Source organism: Mus caroli, unplaced genomic scaffold (assembly GCF_978045245.1).
Source record: "Mus caroli unplaced genomic scaffold, Mus_caroli_1 scaffold_12, whole genome shotgun sequence".
Classification (NCBI taxonomy): domain Eukaryota; kingdom Metazoa; phylum Chordata; class Mammalia; order Rodentia; family Muridae; genus Mus; species Mus caroli.
The window spans coordinates 47,226,343-47,248,682 of record NW_028227267.1 but is presented as its reverse complement, the minus strand read 5'-3'; the positions used below and the strand labels follow the sequence as shown (position 1 = coordinate 47,248,682).

The following is a 22,340-nucleotide window of genomic DNA, read 5'->3' as shown; positions in this document are numbered from 1 at the left end:
TTGCTAATTGGACAGAACAAGCTGCCTTCCCAAACATGCATCTCCATACCCATAGTAAACTTCATGTGGCTCTCGGATCTCATCAGAGATCTTCCCTTTGCAGTGAATGATGGGTAATACAGACTCTCAACTCGTCCAAGTGCAAGGGATAAGTGAGGGTGAGAAGCTCAGCCCTACATCCCTCATCTATATCACAGCCTCCTCCCTGCAAGGCTCAGGGAACATCATATGGGTGTATTATAATAAGGGTATATTATAATATGGGTATATTGCAAGAGCCAGAGGCCAGGGAGGACTGCTGTAAAACACAGTCTTCTGCATGGGACAGGCCTGTTGCTCTCAGGAACTCACAGCAGCTATGGTTGCCCCCACAAAAGCAAGTCAACCAAACTTCCAGCATGGACGGAGAATAGAGTTCTGAAGACCCAACCCTTACTGCCCATCCCTTACTGAAGAGCTACTGCCAGTTGCTGGGAGGAGAGTCGATTTTCTTCGGGGGTGTAGTCCCTGGTAGAGTACCCACATTCCTAGTTGTCCCTACACCTATGCATGAATGGTACTCAAGTTTTGTTTTTGGTTGTTGTTGTTGTTGTTGTTGTTTTTAGGACATGATGTTGCAATAGGAGCAAAGCAAGTGCAAGCATAGTCTGGGAGAGTTGGAAGGGAGACAGGGGTGAGGATGGTCTAAATACATGTATGAAATTGAGAGGACTGGGTTAGCCAGAGCCGGGCTGACTCCATGACAGGTTGCAAACTGGCAGTTTGGAGACTAGATCTCAGTTTCCATTTCCCAGAAATGAGAACCTGGATCCAGGAACCCATGGTCTGCCAACCACAGCTGTGGGCAGCCAATCCGAGGACACCTTGTCATTCAGCCTAAAGTAAGAACAGGTAGCTAACATGAGTAAGCAACCCCCCAGGGAAGTCTCCAGAGCCTGACCAATTGTAGAATTCCTCAGACCCCTAGAGGTAGAACTAACCAATCAATGTAAAAGGGCACGCGCCCCTCCCTAAAACTCCCCTAACTGACAATGCGAGTCCACCAGGGGTCTCCATTCCCAGATGGGGAGACCCCTGCATGCAGAAAATTCAGCTAAATAAACACTCTTTGCTTTTACATACTATTTGTGTCTGGGATATCATTCTCCAGTGATTCTTGAACCCTAACAAAATCTTCAAAGAATAAATTAAAATGTATTGTAAAAACATTCTGTCATAGTATTGTCACCGGAAGGTTTGTGGAGATGAATCTCAGACAGAGGCTGAGTTTAGAGGAGACTCTGGATTGGTGGCACAGGGATGTGGATTTGTCATCCGGTCTGCGTAGGGAATAAATGCAGCTCTAAAGATGACAAGTGAGTTAATGTAGCATCTAGGAAAGGCGTAGACAGCTTCCCATCTGCATGCCACTTAATAACTAGAATCATCTCTAGATGAGACCAGAGCCAGTGAGGGACCCCTTCCCTCTCTAACGTGCTTTTAGGTTTGGGGTTTTGTGTGCACATGTGAGTGGTAAGCAGATGGAGGGACTACACCTGTGGGATGGAAAGGGCCATAAGAAGCTCCAACCGTAGCCTGGAGGGACTAGGGGTGAGGGGGAAGACTGAAACAGGCATCCTACACTTTGTGGGTTGATGTCCTCAAAGCACAGATTCCATCAGCTAGGCCAGGGCACCATCCTGCAGCCTGAAGGACAGCCTCTTGTACCTGTGGGTCTGAATTCGTCATTTTTCTGAATTGCGCACAGTCCTCAGGGCCGGTCTTCTAAGCAGAGACTTTGGTAATGAGACTTCAGGACTGTCCTCATACAAACTAGATATGGATAGGGCAAGAGGGCAAGGGGAAGCACCGGAGAGACAGCAGAGGGCATGGTATGGGATGCAGTACAAGGTGGGAAGCTGGCAGGAGTAGAAATGTACAGACCCAGACAATAGCAAAACCATGACAGTCTCATGCCCTTAGGACATGTTGGCTGGATGATATATTGTTGCAAAGGATTAAACAAAACGAAACTATTATTATTAATGTGGACAAGTATTTGCTGACATGAATGTATGTATATATCACCTGCATGCCTCGTGCCCACAGAGTCCAGAAAAGTGTATCAGATCCCCTGGAACTGGAGTTACAGGTGGTTGTGAACCACCATGTGAGTGCTGAGAACTGAACTGAGTCCTCTGGAAGAGCAGCCGGTCTTTGTAACCACTGAGCCGTCTCTCCTGCCCTGTGGGAACTAATTTCCTTTTCGGTAGTTGAATGAAAGATAACGGAGACTTAGCAGAGTTGAGTGTGTGGTGTCCAGTTAAGAGAGAGGCTGAGCTGGCAAAGAAATATGCAAGAGAGGGACTGATTTGGGGAGAGTTTTTAAAAAGATTCCAAGGGCTGCATGACTTAGGGACTCAGTGCATACTGGGTAGTCACCTCCCGTTAGGCCCTGGGCGAACACTTGTGATTTGCATGGTAATGAGTCCTAGTACCACTATGAGGAATAATGTACTATCTCCATGAGCAGATGAGGCAGAAGCCTGGAAAACTCAGTGACAGGGCATGCCATAGAAAACCAAGACTCAAGCCTTGACTCTTACCATCATGCCTTGTGGGAGATGATTAGGGCGATGGAGGTGCCTATCACAGAAAACTGAGGAAGCAGGCATACAACCATGATGGTTAGTGCTCAAGTCAACATAGTAGAATCTAGAATCACCTGGGAGATAAGATTCTGTGCGTGCCTTTGGGGCATGATCCTAATGGCAATAATTGAGGTGGGAAAACCCAGTCGCTGTTTCCTGGCTGGGACCCAGGACTGTATGGATGGAGAAGAGGAGCTGAGCAGCAACGTGTGTTCATTCATTCTGCTTCCTAACTGCAAATGTGACCAGCAGCTTCAGCATCCTGCTGCCTTAGCTTGCCCACCCTGATGGGCTCTCCTCGATATGTGAACCAGAACAAACCCTTTTCTCTTAAAGTTGCTCCTGTCAAAGCTTTTTAGCACAGCGGCAGGAAAATAAAGGCAAAGACACAAAAGAATTGAGTCTGAGGAGAAGAGATTTAATTTGGGGCTCTTGTTTGTGTAGCCAGAAAGAACCAATCCAGAGGAGGCTGCAAATGAGAGACCACAGAGAGAATACCAATGTCTCCTGAGACAACTCCTTCCTGTGAGCTCCACAGTGAACCCCAGAGCACCTAGGGGTCTGGCTTCTGACTCCTGCTTCTGCTGATGAAGGTGAAAAGGTTCTAAGAGCATCCCAGGGGGGTGGGCAGGGTGATCCATAGCTGTTTTTGGCACTCAAGAGGCCGAAGACAGACTGATAAGCAGTTTGAGGCCAGCCTGGCATACACACTGAGAGCCTGTCACAAATAAGGCCCCTAAATGTGTAAATGTGGAGAATGCCCTTCTCCCACATGGAGAATGCCCACATGGCTGCAGGGCTTGGCGGCGGGTGGTGGTGGTGGGGTGGTGGTGTCAAAGGTTAGAGCTGGCAAGTTCCTTGAAACTTGTTTGTGTTGACTTTGATGAAGATCCAGATATTTGATAAAAAAAGCTGAGTATCTTAGCCCTTTCCTCAGCAGGACAAACCACCACACACACCACCAACCTGTACCAAGAATCTGATCAGGCCAGGTGGGTCACATTCTCTCAAGAGCCAGAACCAGCTTGTTGGGGCTGCAGAGGCAGCGTGCAGAGATTCCTAGCAGTGCTCTGAACTGACAGGCCCTGAGTCAAGGGTGCAAGGTGTTGGCACGCTCAGCTGGGCACTGGTGAGGGGCACTGTGGGAAGTCCTGGAGGTTCTTTGTTCTCGGGCTGCCACCTTGGTGGGCGGTGCTGATGGGCAGAGCCCTGGGGCTTATAAGCGGGATGAGACCTTGGTGAACCCTCCATCAAAGGTAAACACTTTGTTCTTCATACAAAAGAACGGTTCTTTCCTCCCACGGTGCTAAAAGCAGGACCTGTAAGCCAGAGCAAACATCAAAGAAGGTCCCAGGAACTTTGGGATTTCTGGCCAGGAGGTTGGATCTAAATGTCCTGAGGATACCCACATGGAGACCAGACAGTATCTCTTTCCTCCTACCCACCTACCCAGACAGCACAGTGCTCCTCAAATCCAGGGAACACTCCCTCCTCCCAGTCCCATCTTTATCCAGAAATCTTTTCAGTCTCAACCCACCTCTAGGCTGTAAGTGGTGTTAGGCAAGACACATCCCTGCCTCCCACTCCCTTCCCTGGACTGTCTTCAAGTTTCTTCCTGCTGAGCTGTCAGAGACTACTAAGACAGCCTGTTCTCCACTCCTTCTGTGGCTACCATAAGGAGTGCCGGGAAACAGGGAGCAATCAGAAGCACCTTTCCCCAAGGATCAGCTGGACCTGTGAATCTGTGCTGCACAGCCCAAGGCCTGGGTGAGACAGTCTTCGGTGGTGAACCATAGGAGGAGGGTTGGCTGTAGATGGCTGCTCTGAGGGGTGACCTTGAACAAGTGCTTTGTCTTCTTGGAGTGACAGAATCTGTAAGGTACTACTGAGCAGTTCTTAGAGGCGAGGGGAGGCACACAAGGGAAGCTGGAGAAGACTGGAGACTCTGGGAAGGGTGGGCAGGTCTCGTTAGCCCAATGTGCCTCTAATTACTTTAACCCTGCCAGCAGAAGGCATGGCACCAAATGTGGCCTGGCTGCTTGTCCTCCCGTTTGTCTTCCGGCCAACTCTGGTGACAGGCATCACAATTCAGACGGCCATCAAGAACTTCCGAACCTTACACGTTGACTACCCCATGGTTAACTACCCCAAGGGATTCCACGGATACTGTAATGGCCTCATGGCCTACGTGAGAGGCAAACTGCAGGACTGGTACTGCCCTAAGATCCACTATGTGGTCCACGCCCCCTTGGAAGACATCCAGAAGTTCTGCAAATACAGCGAGAGCTTCTGTGAAAACTACAACGAGTACTGCACCCTCACTCAGAACTCCTTCCCCATTACAGTCTGCACCCTGGCCCATCAACAGGCACCAACCAGCTGTAGCTACAACAGCACCCTGACCAACCAAAGGCTATACTTGCTCTGCTCCCGCAAGCACGATGCTGAGCCTATAGGTATCATTGGGATCTACTAGGGACTTAGTTCCCAAACTAGTCCCACCTACTACAGGCCTCTACATGCCACACTAAGGCCCGTTCCCAAACTCTGAGTCTGTCTGCAAGTCTTCCTCTTGACATCTGAAGCAGAACCCCGCCCTCCTTCAGGCTCTTTCGCCTTCTCATTGCCCCCACCATGAGCCTTCCTCTCCCAGCGACAGTGAAACCCACCCAAGAAGCAGACTGTGTCCAGCTGGCAGTGCTCATGTATCTGCTGGGTCAGATCCCAACTCCTGGAGGGAGGCCCAGGCCCCAGATCACACCATGGCAACAGGCACCCAGCTCCAGTATCTCTCCCTAGGCCTGTTTTTAGTGTCAGCCAGTCCTCCACCCCCACCATACCTCCAGCAACCCCAAGTTCCCTTCCAATTCCTGCCACGCTCCGGCAATAAGAACCTCAGGCCCGTTTGCCTCCCTTCCTCACAGCCCCCAGTCTCCAGCCTGTACTAATCTGTGATTTCCCCTTTCCCTTCATATTATCCAGCCTTCTCACCTCCTCCCACCATGGAGCCTAGTGCTGTTTTCCCCTGACTTTCCCAACCAACGTTAGCCATGCTGCCTGCCTGTTTCCAACCACTGTCCTCCATCTCTCTCACCTTGGCCCACCACAATTTCAAATGATCTTTCCTGTCCTTTCCCAGGTCCCTTGGTTCCTCTGAACCCCCTTATCTCTGTTTCACTCAGGTGACAGGGGAAGAGGCAGTCCCAACCCCAGTCATGTTCTGTGTAAAAACCACTGTGGGAAACTGGGCAGGAGGGGCATGAGCCCCTTTCTAGATTGACTTCTTGTGAATCTGTACTCATTTCAAAATAAAAAGTTAAAAACACATTCAAACTCAATTATGATTGAATTCCCTTCCCTGCTTTGGGTGTCCTGGTGATCTGACTGTCTTAGCAGTCGGAAATGTCTTCTGCTCTGTGGGCATGAGGGTGGAGGTGGGGTGGGTGAAAGACTTTAATGGCAGCACCTGAGAGGCAGAGGCAGGCAGATCTCTGGGAGTTCAAGGCTAGCCTGATCTAGTGTTCCAGGCCAGCCAGGACTGCACAGTGAAACTCCTGTTTCAAAAAGCAACCGACTAGAAAGATTCTATCTTTCCCTAGCCTGAAAGTACATTTTTGATTTGTGGTAGGTGTCAGGCTTTCCTTCCTGGCTTCTATTTATCTCCCAACAAAACTTGGATTCTAACAGATGAGGAAGTTGGGAGACACGTTCACTCAAGATCATAAATGATTATCTGGGTCATGGTATGTCAAATCAAGAACTGTGACTCCCCTTTGGGGAGGTAGAAAGGCACTCCTGTGTGAACACAGTAAGTAAATATTTCTTCTTCGGCATCTGATTTAACTCTTATCTCCAAATGTATTCTTCAGTCCTGGTCTCAGGAGCAGTTGCTAAGGAGACTACTACCCTATGGCTGGTATGCATGAGGCTTTCTCTTCTCCCTTTCTCTACCTGTGGCCAATCTGGTCCTCATACTCATGAGATGGAGCTCGCTCAGTGCTGCACACACATCGTTTATTATTTCCTAGATTTCATGGTGTTAAAAACATGGGGTCAGGAAACTAGCAGGCAAAGATGGCTCCTCTCTACTGGTTTTTCTTGTCATAGGTGCCAGCCCCCTTGTAGCCACTCACGTAGCCTGAGTTGTCAGTGGTCTCTTCCCGACCTTCAATACCTTTTCCCTTACCACTCTCATCAAAGCGCTCCTTGTGAGTTCCGGTGTACTTACTGGTGTCTGTCAACCGGTCTACTCCACCCACCGTCGTCGATTTCTGTAAGCCAGAGGGTGAGTTTGAAGCCCTCCTTTCCCCTGGGTGGGTGGGTGAGGGGGGCTCACCACCCTCCCTTACATATGGTCTTAGAGCCTTAGAACATGCTGAGAGCGCTTGTTCTGCCTCTGGCACAGTGCTGCTTCCCGAGGCCCAGACACAGCTGTGGGAAAGCTGCATTTTTCCCTATCCAGAGAGATCATTCTGACTGGCAGAGGGCCTCAGTCCCAAGCCTCACCCACAATGTGCAGAGTTGAGAGCACTGTTTCTACAGTTTAGGAAGGAGAAGGGTGAGAGGCTGGAGGTCTGAGATTAAACCTTAATACGTGTAGGAAGAGGACTGGGGAAGCAGGCACCAAGTCCTCCAACGTTAGTGCCTAAAGCCACAGAAGGCTGAGGTATCTAGACCATAAGACTTGAGAACGAGTCTAAATTCTACTAGTGAAACCGCTATTCTATGGCTAAGGATGTAGCTGGGTGCTCCAACTGCACTGGGAGCAAATGTCTCTCTCCAGGTCACAGATCTCTTATCTCTGGAACAACTCCAAGGGCTCTAAAGTCTTCCAGCACAGGCAGTGTACCACAGGCTATCCGCCCTATCTCCTGAGTTAGATTAGGGGCATAGAAGCAGAGAGGGGACGAGAGCAGAAGAGTCTAGGGAAGAAGCAGGGTTCTGGGCTTGAGATGAACATTCTCACTGAGGTCAGTGTGGTGGCATACACCTAGAACCCCAGCCCTTGGGAGACAGAAGAACCAAGACATTCGGTTCAAAACCAGCCTGGATCACACAACCAGTTCAGAAAGCAAGGAAGGAAGGAAGGAAGGAAGGAAAAGATCAGACAAAAAGCAAGAGCACTACTCACAGTGACACCAGTGGTGGCAGGATCTTTGCCTTCCATGAGTTTAAAAACATCTTCCAAAGCCTCATCTGGGTTCTTCCCCTTGAAGCGCTTTTGGCCCAGCTCCTTCATTGCCTCTTTAAACTGTTGAAAGTTGATGGTTCTGGCATTCTTGGCCCTGGCCAGTCAGACAGAAATCCAGTAACTGTGGAGTGTGAAGTCATCACCTCCCAACATCTACCTTTTTTCTTAGTCGGGAATGGTCTATTTTATCCTGCCAATGAATGTTGAGAATAGGGACTGGGACAGTTCCCAGCACCTGACAGATGCTCCTATAAATCTCCCATCTTTAGAACTATGCCAGGCAGTGCCAGGCTGGTGGTGCACGCCTTTAGTGCCTGTACTCAGGAGACAGAGGCTGGTGGGTCTTGGTGAGTTCTAGGTCAGCCTGGTCTACAGAGTTTCAGGATAGACAAGGCTATACAGAGAAACTGTCTCAACAAAACAAAACAAAAGCCCTGTGACCTTTTCACTTCAGCCCCCACCTCTGGCCCCTTACTTCACTTTGCTGAACACAATGTCCACATCTGTGGAGGTCACTGCCTTGCCATCCATGATATCACAGTCTTTACAGAGTTTGGAGAAGTTCTTGTTGGTAATTTCCTTGCCGCTGCTGGATGATTCTCCAAAGACAGCGAATCGATGGAATGTTCTTTCTGCTTCTGAGGCCATGGTCAATTGCTGGGGGGTGGGGGGGAGGAGGGAGGGGGGAGAGGGAGGGGGAGGAGCAGTAGGGAATGGGGCTGGGGAGTGAGGGAGGATGAGATGATGGAAGGGTAAGGAGCACTGTAAACTACAGCAGCACCGGGGACAATTGCTCTCTTCCTTGTCACTCTTCTGTCCCCCCCCCCCCACCTTTCCACCCACCACTGCAGCTATAATGTGAGCTTTCCCTTCCAGTACTGTGTCAAGCTTAAACTCCTATGCATTATGAATCCCCCTTTCTGGCCACTTTCATATACCTGGGAGCCCTGCCGGTGTCTGTGCCTTTGTATACAAGTGTGTACAGCTAGGTGGGAGTCATATGACTGGGGAGAAGGCGTGGCCACAGGGAGACAAAAAAGGGTGAAGAAGGCAAAAAAGAAACACTGTGATGTCACAGTGTTATATGACATCACTTCTGGCTCTGGCTTGGCCTCTCTACTGTCTTCCCTTACAGCATCAGAAGCAGAGATCCACCAATTTCTCCTCTTGGGGGAGTGGTCCAGCCACGGCTTTGAAATTAGCAAGAACTTCAAGCTGTGTAGAGATTGTGGAATCATGGATAGCAAGACACAGTCTTTGAGTTGAGTAAACTGCCAGTCTGGTGGCACCTTTCAGATGATGAACACCCCCACACACACTCCAATCACTTTTTCCCCATTTACCAATCTTACGGCTTCTGGTCTCACTAGGCCCTTGCATGGTCAAGCTCTCTTGGCCTATAAATCTCATTCCTGAAATCTCACCTTTTTACCCTCACAAAACCTCACCGTGACTCCTCCAAATCCCACTTCTTAATACTACCCTGTTGGGAGAGAGAATTTTAGTATGTACATTTTGGGGAGACCCAACCACTGAAGTGTTTGGGGTTGAGGAGAACAGGCTGTCTTGAGTTGGACACTGCCCTCCTGTCTGATCAACCAGCCCAGGTGGCTACCAGAGAGAGAATCCCTCTGGCTGTGGAAAACCAACCACAGCAGGGGATTTTAAAGAGCTTCTACTGTTGACTCAATAGGGGAAAAGCAGAGGACCTGGAGTTTAACAGAGCCACATAAAGTAGAGTAAAATGCGTTAGAGTAAGTCTCAAACTCTGAAAATCCCCTGGAGACGATTCTGAGAAGCTCCAAATGTCCCTTAATGGTTTCTGTCTGTACAAAAGCCCTCTAAGAGAAATGAGCTTCAGGGATCCCACATCAGAGACTGTTACCTTTCTAGTCTTAGCTATGTAATCAGGTCCTTATTCCTATGAGCAGTTTGTAATGTTATGAATTCGTTCCTGCTGGGCGGTGGTGGAGCACACCTTAACTCTCAGCACTCGGGAGTCAGAGGCAGGTAGATCTCTGAGTTCAAGGCCAGCCTGGTCTATAGACTTCAGTTTCAGGACAGCCAGGGATACAGAGGAATCCTGTTTCAAACAAAACAAAACAAAACAAAACAAAACAAAACAAAACCAAAACCAAAACCAAAACAAAACAAAAACAACCCTTTCCATTCCTATTCTCGCATCTATTCAAGTCTTGATCCGATTTATTCATTTTAATGTGTACAGGTGTGTTGCTGGCATCCATGTCTGCGCATTGTGTGTGGGTCTGGTGCTCATGGAGGCCAGAAGAGAAGTGTCAAGAAAGCATCAGATCCCCTGGGACCAGAGTTACAGTAGAGAACTGCCACGTGGGTGCTGGGAATGGAACCCCCCAGGTTCTCTGGAAGAGCAGTTAGGCTTTCTAACCACTAAGCTCTCTCTCCAGGCCCAAGTCTTTTGTACTTCATATCTCTACGATTACCTGAGGTGAGGGCTCTTCAGTTTTTCTAGGTTCACTTCTTTTTCCTCCTTTCTATTCCACAGACCAGCTCAGTTACCCTTCCCCCATTCGTGTAACGCTCCCCAACCAAGACTTCCTATCTATCCACTATTCCTGTTGGAGAACAGCCTATAGTACCTAACTACAGTGACACATGCCTATAATCACAGAATTGTGTGGACCAAGAAGGAAGATGAGGAGTTCAAGGCCAGCCTTAGATACATGGCCAGTTTGAGGAATACTTGATATCCTGACTCACAGAATGACTATGCTATGACTCAAGAATAGTTGGAACTGGAGAGACGGCTCTGTGATTAAGAATATGTAATGCTCTTGCAGAGGACCTGGGTTTGACTCCTAGTACCTACACCAGGCAGCTAACAGCTGCCAGTGACTTCAGATCCGGGGAGATCTGATGTCTCTGGCCGTCATGAGCATTGCTCTCACACTCAGACGCATAAATAAAAATAAAACATCTTTTCAAAATAAAAAGTATAATCTATGGTTCTTACTGCCAAATCTTTCTGCCTAGCATTCAGGGACACAACTTGGACCCAGTCTGTCTCACCAAGTGCCTCTCAATAATAACATTGCTCTTAGCTGGGGCCCTAATGGCATAACAGTTGTACATTCAGAAGGTTACCTGGTGGAAAAAGAATGGACGCTGGAGGGGAATGGATCTGATGGAGAGTCACGCCCTAGTGTGTGATCAGCTGGGGGGCCATGGGCAACCCATTAATGTTCCTGGGTTTCAGTTTCCACATCTGTATAGTTAGAGACAATGGTAGATTTGGGGGTCACACATACTTCCCACTCTTCAACTCTTCCAAGGAGTTTTTGCATTTCTGCGTATACTTTCTCATCTGCTCTCTGCCGAGATGAAACACCCCTTCTTTCCTACTCAAATATTCCACTTCTCATCTGGGCGGTTTTACCCTAGAAACAAAACTCCTTTCCTCTGAATTACAGAAACATGTGGCTGTTAGCCTGCAGTCTCTAGTCTCCAGGGGTGGGGCTACAGAACTATTGCTAGGGGCCGTGAAATCTTTCAGTTAAAACAAGATTGAGTGTGAATGCTAAATAATGTGCTTTGCAAATGCATATATGATGGCTAGAGTACCCTAAACATTACCTTTAAGTATTTCTGGATTTCCAATTTGTGCTTTCTTCTTCAGGGGTTATTAAAACCATCCCGGGGAAGTGAAAAGCGCTCCTCTCCCACTGGAGAGCGGTGGAGGCTGCTACCTCTATACACTGGAGGCTGTTCTCTATACACTGATCTTATAGATTATTTTCCCTGGCCTTTTCTATATTTATATGCTTCTTCAATCCCTGGATCACAAACTGTCCAAAAACATATCCCTTCTTTGACTTTCGTCCATCCAGTGGTTTGTACACTGAAGGTGCTTGAAGCATAGTTCGAAACTGCTTTTGACTTCGAGAAAGTCGGTTAGATATTGTCCGTGTTGGCATACTCGTACTCGGGTTAGTCTTGAACCTGTCCAGTGAAGAACAATGAGGCAGAGGCAGTTTTGTGTGTGTGTGTGTATGTGTGTGTCCTCAGGACCTGCCTAGAGAGCCCCTAGGTCTAGGAAGTAAACAGATCTCAGTGGAAATTTCCCACTTCCCCAAGCCCCTGTGTCTGCCCGTTATCAGGTTCCCCCTGAGTCATCCTGACCCAGAGACGGATTTAGATGCTGGAACCTTCCAGTCTCTCCCTCCCCCTCTCTAAGTATGTCTACTTTAGACACATGAAGCCTGCAGGCTGAAGTGCTCAGTCCAGGTTCTCCTACTTTCAACAAGCCACGGGGGCTGTTGAGAGCTTTTTTTTTTTTTTTTTTTTTTTAATCTTACTCATATGCAGCTCTGCTCTTGAAGTCCAGCAAACTTCTCATTCAGATCATTAAACCTGCACCTAGGGGCTAGGCAGAAAGCTAGGATGCCAGGTTTCTGTGCCAGTTTCTAGGGCAATTCTTATGAAGGGAGCAGGAGAAAAGAACATAGGAAAACTTGGGGTTCTGTTTGGGGGATTTAGGAAGCTCTTAGGTCTAGGGTTTTTATTTTATTTTATTTTATTTTTTCTTTTCTAAAGCTGGGTTTGAGTCTACCCAGGTCTCCTCCTCCTCCCTCTTGGCCTCTCCTCTTTTCCAACAAACCTGCCAAGTGGGGATGAAAGGGGCATTGATGTTCCTTGGGGAGGGGGGTTGTGCGTGGTGAGGGTAGTTCCCAGGCAGGGGGAGGGCAATCTGGGGGTCTTGGGGGGAGCAGTCTGCTCTGGTGTTGCAGTTGGCAGCTCCGGTTCCATTGGACATTGTTTTCAACTGGCCTGGCGCCCAGCCCCCTAAATGGCAAGTCTGGAACTAGGCTGAAGGGGGATGGGGCAGGGTTGATTCTGGGAGCAGGGGTGCGAGAACGAGGGCAAGTGGGGAAATACAATCTGGTTGCTTAACACAACTTCCAATCCCCACAGCCCATCAACCGTTCCACTTCAGCAAGCTTTCTTTAAAGAGCACAGGGAGGACGTGTCTCAGATGTGAATCTTGTGGAAGTCTAGGATAGGATGGCAAACCCACCAGGCACCGAGGGTCCAGCCCAGGAGACAGCAGCTCAGGAGGCATCTGCAGCAGGGTACTGCCACTCAGCTTTTCAGAGCTGACCTCGCCCTCCTTTTCGGGGTTGGACTAGGAGGGGTTAGCGCCTCAGCCACAGGGTCTCTTGGGTCTCAGCCCAGGACATCCAGTCCTCCTCAAACCCTTTACTCCACCCTTGCGGAGTTAGCTCCGCCTCCGCGCCTGTTTACACAGGAGTCAGAGCCCTTGGGGGGGTCCCCAGCCCCTCCTCTACCCGCCCCCCTCGTTGGGGCCTTGACCCGGGAGTCGCTGTTGGCCATCATCTTTCCCCTCCTTCGTTCATCCTCTATTTATAGCGGCCCCCAGCATTTCCCGCCCCCCCCCCCAACTCCCTGCTTGTTGTCCAACTTCTCACGGAGCAGCAGGAGAGCAAGCGGCGGACTCGGCTGAGGAGGTACCAGCACCCCAATTGTTCGGAATTCCTATGCCCTCGACGCCCCGTCTCCAGACACGCTGGCACCACTACCCATACCTGCCCCGACACCGGGTCTGAGCGGTGGCCCTCGCCCACCTCCCCCTTCCTTGATCTAGCTCTCTGCTTCCGGGCGGGCGGAGCTGAAATCGTGGGACGTGGGCACCTTGGGTTGGTCTCCCCACTTTATCCGTCGCTGCCACTCAGTCTGGGGGGCTAGGAAGAGAGACAAAAGTGTGTCTGGCAGAGCCAGGTCACAGTAGGGGCGCCGTTGATGTGGGCGTGGGGACCATTTGGGGGCTTAAGGGATCCCCCAAGCGCACCCCACTTCACACGGCTTAGGGTTTATGGGGAGCACTCAGAGAGCCTATGAGCATCACCTCTGTGTGCTCCCAAGCCGCACCCTCTCGCCCCTCCCCTGGTAGCCCAGGCGAGTTACGGGGCGTGTTTATGGGGGGTCGGGGCGGATCTGCAGGGAGATGGCCCGGGGGCGGGCCCAGGGCGGGTCTGTGGGGAGCCAGAGCTAGGGCGGACCTAAGTCAAAGGCAAGTGAAGGTGGCAGCGACCGAGGCGGCTGCAGCAGGTAGGGGGAGGGGCAAGCGCGCCTCTGGGCTGGCCAGGCGCGGGCCCAGAGGGTGGGCATCGTGGTTCTGGTCTCCGGGTTGTAGTTCGGGGGAAGGGGCTGGCTTAGCGAGGCGCTCCGCTGCTGCGCACAAAGGCAGAAGCGCTGCAAAGTGCAGGGCGTGTTTGGGGCGCTCTTGAGATGATGTACAGGGTCCTGGGCGCTACGTGCCCGCCGTGAGAGGGTGTTGGTTCGGACGAGGAACGGCAGCGAGAAACTCATAGGGGTCAGGTTTCGTGTTCTGGGAGCGGCCAGTCAAGTCCTAACCATCTTTTCCCGGCTGGCACATGGCTGGCAGTCCGGGGAAGTGCGGAGGTTACGGGCCGCCCTATCCCCCCCTCTCCTTTCTCCACCCGACCTACAATTACACTGGGTGGAGGGGAGAGATGAAGGCTTGAAGCTTGTTTGTTTTTAAATGGTGAAGGAAAAGGTCATGCTGTACTACCTACATATCAACTGAGAACCGTCAAAACCGAGTAGTAACTAACTGGACAAGGTCACCTAGTAGTGGCACTTGGGTAGGACCCAGGGGTTTTGACACAGTCATGCTCTATCGCCATGTCAGCTCTCCGTTCTCTTCATAGACTACCCAGCCTGGACCTGCTTGTTTTGCCCCGCAGGCCCCTCCAGCTTGTATTGATTGGAACCTAGAGAGGACGCGTTCTCTGGACTCAGGGGAGATTAGAAGGGGTTAGTGACCCTGGAATCCTGGGTCTTGGCTCTGGCCTTATGTCCCTAAAAGACCCAGGTCCGTCTCCCATGTCATTCACCTTGTTCCTGTGTTTTCTCAGACCCTAGAGTCAGGACTAAGAACCCTGACCTCCACGCTCACCGTATCCAACCAATAGGAGCTCAGTAAATTGACCCCACCCACCTCATGCTGCTGGCTTTCTTTCTTTTCTTCTCTTCTTTTTTTTTTTTCAAGTCTGCACAGGTGCTCTGCTGCTCTCTAGATCTACCAGTGTTGGTGTACGCTCATTTGTGTACTAGAGAGAGAGAGAGAGAGAGAGAGAGAGAGAGAGAGAGAGAGAGAGAGAGAGAGAGAAAGAGAGAAAGAGAGAGAGAGGATGGTTGGATTGGATATCTAGGTCCCTCTGTTGAGTGCTTGCCGATAGTCTTTTTTAGCCCCTCAAGATCCTGACATTGGAGCTATAGTTGAAGGTCATGGTCAGTTGTGAACCCTTACTACTCTAGCCCAGTCAGTGAGCTACGACAGGTAGTGTGGGGCGTCCCCTAAAAATAGCTTAAGAAACTGGAGCCACATTGCTTCCCCACCCTTGGTGTCTCCCTCCAGGGGCGGAGAGGGAGGAGCATTGTGAGGTGCTAGGTGAGAATGTTGGGGTTGAGGGGCAGCCATGGGGCCGGTGGTCTGAAGAGATGTGCTGTCCTGTTTGGTATTTCCCTGGAAGTGGGGCAGGGGAGCCAGAAAAGCTCTTTGGTGTGTCTTGGCGTTTTCAGTTCTGGTGTTGCTCTGCACCTTGCATTGCGTTGGACTGAGAGTACAGAGGCTGAGCTGCCTCCCTCCAGGGCTTATTGTTTTGTTTTGTTGTCTTTGAGACAGGGTTTCTCTGTCCTGGCTGTCCTGCAGCTCTCTCTGTAGACCAGGCTGACCTCGAATTCAAGAGATCCACCTGCCTCTGCCTCCTTAGTATTGGGATCAAAGGTGTGAGCCACCACTGTCTGACTGGTTTACTGTTTTTGTATCCTGCCAGGCCACCATGGCAGAACTTCAGGAGGTGCAGATCACCGAGGAGAAGCCGCTGTTGCCAGGACAAACACCCGAGACTGCCAAGGTTTATAGAGACTCTCTGACTTCCCTGCCTCGGTCCCATGCTCTGAATATCCCCCTTGCCTCCCCACCTCCCCAGGCCCGTGGCTCTCATTCTAATATACACCCCTCTCCACCCATCTCCTCCCATCTCTCGGCCTAGACACTGTAAAAGGGAGCCCACCAGACCTTGTCCCGTCACTACACTAACCTTCATCCTCTTCTGTCTTGTTTTTTGTCCCTCTTTCTGTATTTGGTGTCTGTTGGTCTCTCTTTACCTACCTCTTTGTGTCCGTCTCTCCATTTGCTGTGTGTCTCTGTCCGTGTGTGTATGTCTGTGTGTGTCTCTCCAGGAGGCCGAGTTAGCTGCCCGCATCCTCCTGGACCAGGGTCAGGTAACCATGGGGGACTGTGCTAGGGTGGGAGGAGAAGCTCTTCTGCCCCCCCCCCCAATTGAGAGGGCCCCAATCTGGCCCTATGCACTCCCCCCCCCCATTTATCCTCTCTTCCCTTCTTTTTTCTATTTGAATTCCTTAATCTCTGGTCTTTCATGATTTTTCTACCCTCAGATCCAATTCCACTGTCATATTTCCCTAAAGACCCATTAATCCTGTTTTCAACAGATGGTTCACTTAATTTTTGCCTTTCCCTCTTTGAAAAACTCTCAGTATATTTCTCCCCTGATGGGAAGCTCTTTTCTTACAGACTCACTCTGTGGAGACACCTTATGGCTCGGTCACTTTTACTGTGTATGGCACCCCCAAACCCAAACGCCCGGCGATATTCACCTACCACGATGTAGGCCTCAACTGTAAGACCTTCATTTCTTCTCCTGCCTCTTTCTGGGAAGAGCCATGGGAGGAGAAAGCCCAATGTGTGTGTGTGTTTTGGGGAGGGGGGCATAGCAAGTATGGTCAGGCCGGGAGCCCAGTGGTGGCACATCAGAAAGAGATTCTCCTCTAGTGTGGTGGCATCAGAGCCAGAGGGTGGGTTCTGACGCGAGGATGCTTTTTCCTTCTGATTTTGTGGTTGGGTGGGGAATGTGGGTTCTCTTTAGATAAGTCTTGCTTCCAGCCACTGTTTCGGTTCGGGGATATGCAAGAAATCATACAGAACTTCGTGCGGGTCCATGTGGATGCCCCTGGGATGGAAGAGGGGGCGCCTGTGTTTCCTCTGGGGTAAGAATTAGGTCCTTACTAAGCAGGGGTGTGTGTGTGTGTGTGTTGGTGTGTATGTTGGGGTTTGTGTGTGAGCAAGGTAGTGCACAAGTGCAGTGTACCAGGAGGCATAGAAGACTCTGGCAGAGGACGCAGAGGTTGCTCCAGGGGAGAGGTATATGAATACAGACTGGTGACTAGTATTTTTCTCTTTTCCAGGTATCAGTACCCATCTCTGGACCAGCTTGCTGACATGATTCCTTGCATCCTGCAGTACTTAAAGTGAGAGGCTTCAGGAGTCCTTCAAACTTTCCCTTTCAGCATAAGGAAGCCCCCAGAGTGTGGTCACCATGGTTCCTGGTCTGATTTTGGTCTCAGTCTATCTTCCCCGTCTATGGATTTTTCACCTGGATTGTTAGGAAGGGCAGCGGGCTTGGGCTACTGCCTGGAACGAATGATCAGAGGAATCTTACTACTGATAGGGAGGAAGAGAAGGAAAGGGTTTGTCCTTGGCCCTGTCTTAGGCTTAGGGGAAGCTTCTCTGATCTGGAAGTTAGGCAAGAGGAGGTACGTGTGACCTCATCCCTGAGGAACTAGACAGACCTGTCTCGGTCCCCATTCCTGTCTCCCGTGATCACATTTGGTATACCAGGAGACAGGTGTGCTAGACAGTGGGAGAAGAAAGATAAGCCCCACAAGGACCTCTGGCATGCGAAGGGAAATGCTGATTCTTGGGCGTTTTCTCTTTCTCAGATTTATTTATTTTTATTTGATGTCTGCTGCGTGCATGTATGGGCACCGCACATATGTCTGGTGACCATAAGGGCCAGAAGAGGGCATTGTAACCTCTGGACCTTGCATAATAGAAGGCTGAGAGCCACCAAGGAGGTGTTGGGAACCCCACCTGGGTCCTCTGTGAAAGAAGCAGGTGCTCTTGACTACTGAGCCATCTTGCCAGCCCCTGGTTCCTGGGATCTTTTCTGGGTTTAGCTTTTCCTGGGCACCATGGCTCTCAGCAACTCTGGTTTTCTTCCTTTCTTGCCTCCTCCATTCTCCCAAATGACTAACAGCACACCTGTTTCATACGTTGCTTTAAGGTCCATAATTCCAGTTCCTCTGTAGAACCAGGTCTCAGAACAAGTTAAACTCGTTTCAGAGAGTTGAGAATTGATAAACTCTGTGTGTAGGAAGAGATGTCTTTTCAAGACACCAGTTCTCCAAGAGGTAGCTGAGGATAGACTTCAGGCATCTACACCAAGTATCAGGCATTCTTGGTGCCTTTTTTCACATCCCCCAAAGGAAAGTCCTTTGCTGTCCTCTTCTGTGGCTGTGACCTCAGGAAGGATGACGAGTTTGAAGAGATTGGGCTGTGACAACTTTTTGGCCGCTAGAGCCTGTGACATACACGTTTACTTTTTACAGTTTCTCTACAATAATTGGAGTTGGTGTTGGAGCTGGAGCCTACGTTCTGTCGAGATATGCTGTAAGGAGCAAAAACTGCTAGATGAGGGAATGGTGGGCCCCCCACGTTAGATAGAATATTGCCGGAATGGTCCGCGTTCCTGCCATTCCAGGATTCTGGAAGCAGATAGGGAGCAGGGTAGAGAGTAGGCCGTATAGGAATCTGGGGGGATAGGTGGGGCTCAGGGACACGGGGACAAAGGCGTGGCCGTTTCTGAGCTCCTTTCTGTTATCCCTTAGCTGAACCATCCGGACACAGTTGAAGGTCTTGTTCTCATCAACATTGATCCCAATGCCAAGGGCTGGATGGACTGGGCAGCCCACAAGGTTTGCAGGGCTGTGTGTGCTGACATCTAGGGTGGGGACTCTCCTTGGATGACACGACCAGTGTAACTGAATAGATCTGGACCTTCAGAGAGGGCATAGTAGGGCACAAAAATGAAGTTGGGTTGTTTCGCCTGGGTCTCTCTCTCCACAATATCCCGAATTTGTTCGCCTGTCTTTGTAGTTAACCGGCCTTACGTCTTCCATTCCGGACATGATTCTTGGACATCTTTTCAGCCAGGTAAATGGTTGTAGGAGGCAGGAGAAGTAGAGGTGACCAGCACCAGCGGGGGGTTGAATGCGTTGGGGTGACTTCCTGAGTTGGCACAGGATCTGACGTGTTAGATTGTTCCCATCATTGCCGGCTCCTCTTTCCAACCCTGGTTCATCTCTTCTGTGCTTTAGGAAGAGCTTTCTGGAAATTCGGAATTGATACAAAAGTACAGGAGTATCATCCAACACGCACCCAACCTGGAGAACATCGAGCTGTACTGGAACAGCTACAACAAGTGAGTGGGTTGTGTGCGTGTGGAGAGAGGGTCGTGAGCAGTGTGCGCTGCAGGCAGGGCGAGCTCCTCGGCTTCAGGACAGGAGGAAGGGCAGCTCTCATTCTTGGGCCCTTCCTGTCCCTTAGCTGCCTCTGACGAGAGATCTAGGGCACAGGTGATTATAGGTGGTGTGCTCTTGGACCGTGCCTGCCATTTTTATGGTGTCCCCTCCTCCCTTTTTAACCGCTTTGGGGATCAAACCTGGTACCTTATAGATGCTCACTCAGCAGGTAGTCTACCACCAAGTTGTAACCCCAGCCCTTGGTATTTTTCTCTTAATTGCCAATAGTTGCTGACTATAAATAAGGGAGATAGCTTCCTGTGGAGGAGGTAGCTTATCTAGGTAGACAGCAGTGCCTGTCAAAAACAACTTCTCTTTGAACCCCCTGCAGCCGCCGAGACCTGAACTTTGAGCGAGGTGGTGAGACGACTCTCAAGTAAGACGTTGGTAGATGCATGTGGCTTTGTCCTGTCTCTGCCCTGCCCCTTGGTACCAACATCCCTTAACCTTTGTGGAGAAGTTACCAGTCTCCCTGTTCCATTCTGTGTAACAAGTTGTCTTCCTCCTTTGGGGCTTCCCTCTCCATCCGATCCTCCTGCTGAGTCAGCAGGAGAAAGGCAACTGGTCCCTCCTCCTCCTCCTCGGAGGCAGACACTTGTTTAGCTGCTTTTCTGGGAAGTGTCGGTGAGAGAGTACAAGGCTCACGGTCTTCTCCCTGACCCCGTACCCCTAGGTGCCCCGTGATGCTGGTGGTTGGAGACCAAGCACCTCATGAAGATGCCGTGGTCAGTGGTGGCTTTCGGGGTAGTGAGGGAATGTTGGGGTCTTGTCGACACTGGGTTCACCCAAGCTGTGGACCTTGCCAAGCTGCAAACTCGAAAACTCTGGGGCAGGAGGAGCAACTCTGGGACCTTAGGAATTTGACTTGGGTTAAGATGTAATTGGGTAGGGGCTGACAAAAGGGAAAAGATTGGGGTCCCTTGGAGGGCTGTGGAGAGAGCGACGTGATTCATTCAGTCTTCTACCTATTCCAGGTGGAATGTAACTCAAAGCTGGACCCCACACAGACCTCGTTCCTCAAGGTTAGTGGGCCTTTTAAGCCTCACTTGCTCCCTGCTCCCCAGTCCAGGAGCATACATACTCTAAATTCCAGTGTCTAATCCCTGTGGGTTCATTATGGTCAAGGGAGAGAAGAACAAAGGGGCTGAGTGAGGGACCTGGGAGGAGAGAGCCCCTTTCCCCCCAGCATGGATCGTCTGATATCTCCATGTATCCTTCTTCCCTGGGTGTTTCCTTCCTGAGCAGATGGCCGACTCTGGAGGTCAGCCACAGCTGACTCAGGTGAGTACCCTGCAGATCTTGGGATGAGGAAATGGGACGGGTTATTAGGGTCATTGAGTTGTGCCCTTTGCCATTGCTGTGACTTTCAAGATATCTAACCATCTCTTTCTCTCTCTTCTCTTTCCTTGTAATGTGCCCACAGCCCGGCAAGCTGACAGAGGCTTTCAAGTACTTCCTGCAAGGCATGGGCTACAGTGAGTATTGGGACAGAGGGTATGAGGAAAGGGTTCCCACTGTGAGGGTAGACCTGTTTTAGGCTAATTCTTGGACTCACCGTCTTACAAGGCAGGCTCGCTGATTCACTGGCCGCAGCTCTTGTCTTCACCTAGGCCCCACTAGAAGTTACCAGCTGTCTTCCCCACTCATCTCTGATGGCTTGCTTATCATTGTGTGTCTACAGTGGCCTCCTCCTGCATGACTCGCCTATCTCGGTCTCGCACAGCATCTCTGACCAGTGCAGCATCCATCGATGGCAGCCGGTCCCGATCCCGCACCCTGTCGCAGAGTAGCGAGTCTGGGACTCTCCCTTCTGGACCCCCAGGGCACACCATGGAAGTCTCCTGTTGAATGACCCTCATTGCCTTGGTGTGGATCCCAGCCCTCACCTCCTGCAGCACTAACTTAAGGGGTGTTATCAGGGCACTGGGCCAGAGTAAGCAAGGAAAATGGGCAGATTGTGCAGGGAGATGACCTTGATCTTTAATTGCTACCCTAACCTTGACCTTTAACCTGTGATATCCTCTAGCTCCTAGGTGAGGTGTCCTAATATCTCTTAGAGATCCGGGCCCCCTAAATTACCCCCTCCTCCATTTTGGTGTTGAGAAGGCTTGTATGTTCTTTCCCTGACCTAGGTTCTATAGATGAGGAACAATGAGCTGTTCTAGCTGACATGGGGCCTCCATCACTCCCCCTCTTTAGCCCATATTTGCAAGGGTAGGAGAGAGAGTGTGTGTGTGTGTGTGTGTGTTGTGTGTGTGTGTAGGGTTGATGGTGAGAGATGGGGAGCTCCTTCCCCAAAGCTGACAGTGGCTTTGCCTTGATGTGTCAGGCCTCTCTGAAGGCAATAGTCCCAAATGAATGTTTATCAGGAGAAGGTTTGCTGGTGGGTCAGCGATCCTTAATGTGATAGAAATATCCAGCATGTAAAAAGAAAGGATGGGAGATGGTGGCCCGTGAAGAACAGTGGTAAACACATTGAAGCTGGGGTAGAAGGGAGGGGCCCGGGTCCTTTGGCCGCACTAACTTGGATAGCTGTCAGTGTGCACCTAAAGTGGGACTAAGGGAAAGAGCTTAGGTCCGACTGCTTGGGGCTTGGCATCAGGGTGGGAAGAGCTACCTCAGGCTCTGACCATACTGTGATGTGTAGAGCGTCACCTCCTGTCTCACACAACTTCTGCTGTGACAATAAACTATAGAGGAAACTGAACAGCATTGTTAATCCGGGTCTGAATGCGCCTGTACCCTGCCCCTTGCTTACCTTTCCTTGTTCCTCTGAAAGCACCTGGGATGGCTTGTGGGGTATAAAAGCTGCACAGAGTGTGTCCACGGGAGCCAAGAAAGTGGTGTCATTCTTTTTATTAATAGCATTTTTAAGCTTGGGAAAGAGGAGCTGTTGTAGGTCTTAGAAGATCTTATCGTTAGTGGGTCATCGAGACAGACTATAGGATTTCAGAGATGTCATCAATATCATGTCCTTTAAGAAAACCGACTGAGGGGCTGGAGAGATGGTTCAGCGGTTAAGAGCACTGACTGCTCTTCTAGTGGTCCTGAGTTCA

General features: G+C 50.4%; 3 protein-coding genes across 10 annotated transcripts; 2 read left to right on the top strand and 1 right to left on the bottom strand.

Annotated features, from left to right (window-relative positions):
* Positions 1-3,780: 3,780 nt before the first annotated feature.
* On the top strand, positions 3,781-5,893 carry Rnase13 (ribonuclease A family member 13 (inactive)). Of its 2 annotated transcripts, none has more exons than XM_085828974.1 (2): positions 3,781-4,397; positions 4,640-5,893. In XM_085828974.1, exon 2 carries the CDS (start codon positions 4,645-4,647, stop codon positions 5,104-5,106), a length of 462 nt encoding a protein of 153 aa, XP_085685100.1. In that variant the 5' UTR covers positions 3,781-4,397; positions 4,640-4,644; the 3' UTR covers positions 5,107-5,893. The 2 variants fall into 2 exon arrangements, with proteins under 2 accessions (XP_085685100.1, XP_021037999.1); XM_021182340.3 differs by having other exon boundaries at positions 4,637-5,893.
* Positions 5,894-6,633: 740 nt separating this feature from the next.
* On the bottom strand, positions 6,634-8,498 carry Tppp2 (tubulin polymerization promoting protein family member 2). Its single transcript, XM_021182392.2, has 3 exons — positions 8,297-8,498; positions 7,762-7,915; positions 6,634-6,901 (listed from the first exon to the last, which is right to left on the bottom strand). The coding sequence occupies exons 1-3, from the start codon at positions 8,467-8,469 to the stop codon at positions 6,716-6,718; spliced, it is 513 nt and encodes a 170-aa protein (XP_021038051.1). The 5' UTR covers positions 8,470-8,498; the 3' UTR covers positions 6,634-6,715.
* Positions 8,499-13,217: 4,719 nt separating this feature from the next.
* On the top strand, positions 13,218-21,991 carry Ndrg2 (NDRG family member 2). Of its 7 annotated transcripts, none has more exons than XM_021182506.3 (16): positions 13,219-13,325; positions 15,678-15,758; positions 16,087-16,128; positions 16,439-16,544; positions 16,791-16,911; positions 17,110-17,172; positions 18,313-18,373; positions 18,592-18,678; positions 18,860-18,916; positions 19,081-19,184; positions 19,616-19,660; positions 19,958-20,009; positions 20,259-20,306; positions 20,530-20,565; positions 20,708-20,759; positions 20,966-21,991. In XM_021182506.3, exons 2-16 carry the CDS (start codon positions 15,684-15,686, stop codon positions 21,130-21,132), a joined length of 1,116 nt encoding a protein of 371 aa, XP_021038165.1. In that variant the 5' UTR covers positions 13,219-13,325; positions 15,678-15,683; the 3' UTR covers positions 21,133-21,991. The 7 variants fall into 7 exon arrangements, with proteins under 7 accessions (XP_029324898.1, XP_021038165.1, XP_021038166.1 ...); XM_021182507.2 differs by lacking the exon at positions 13,219-13,325 and adding an exon at positions 13,779-13,926; XM_021182508.3 differs by lacking the exon at positions 13,219-13,325 and adding an exon at positions 14,857-14,934.
* The last annotated feature ends 349 nt before the right edge of the window (positions 21,992-22,340 follow it).

What these genes read in the sequence shown, in the direction of transcription:
- Rnase13 (XM_085828974.1), top strand. Translation starts at nt 4,645, where the DNA reads ATGGCACCAAATGTGGCCTGGCTGCTTGTCCTCCCGTTTGTCTTCCGG.
- Tppp2 (XM_021182392.2), bottom strand. Translation starts at nt 8,469, where the DNA reads ATGGCCTCAGAAGCAGAAAGAACATTCCATCGATTCGCTGTCTTTGGA. An exon ending in ATTGTGTTCAGCAAAGTGAA is followed by an intron (nt 7,916 to 8,296) that starts GTAAGGGGCCAG and finishes CTGACTGGCCAG; the next exon opens with GGCCAAGAATGCCAGAACCA. An exon ending in CTGCCACCACTGGTGTCACT is followed by an intron (nt 6,902 to 7,761) that starts GTGAGTAGTGCT and finishes TCTGGCTTACAG; the next exon opens with AAATCGACGACGGTGGGTGG.
- Ndrg2 (XM_021182506.3), top strand. Translation starts at nt 15,684, where the DNA reads ATGGCAGAACTTCAGGAGGTGCAGATCACCGAGGAGAAGCCGCTGTTG. An exon ending in TTGGACATCTTTTCAGCCAG is followed by an intron (nt 18,917 to 19,080) that starts GTAAATGGTTGT and finishes TCTGTGCTTTAG; the next exon opens with GAAGAGCTTTCTGGAAATTC. An exon ending in TACTGGAACAGCTACAACAA is followed by an intron (nt 19,185 to 19,615) that starts GTGAGTGGGTTG and finishes AACCCCCTGCAG; the next exon opens with CCGCCGAGACCTGAACTTTG.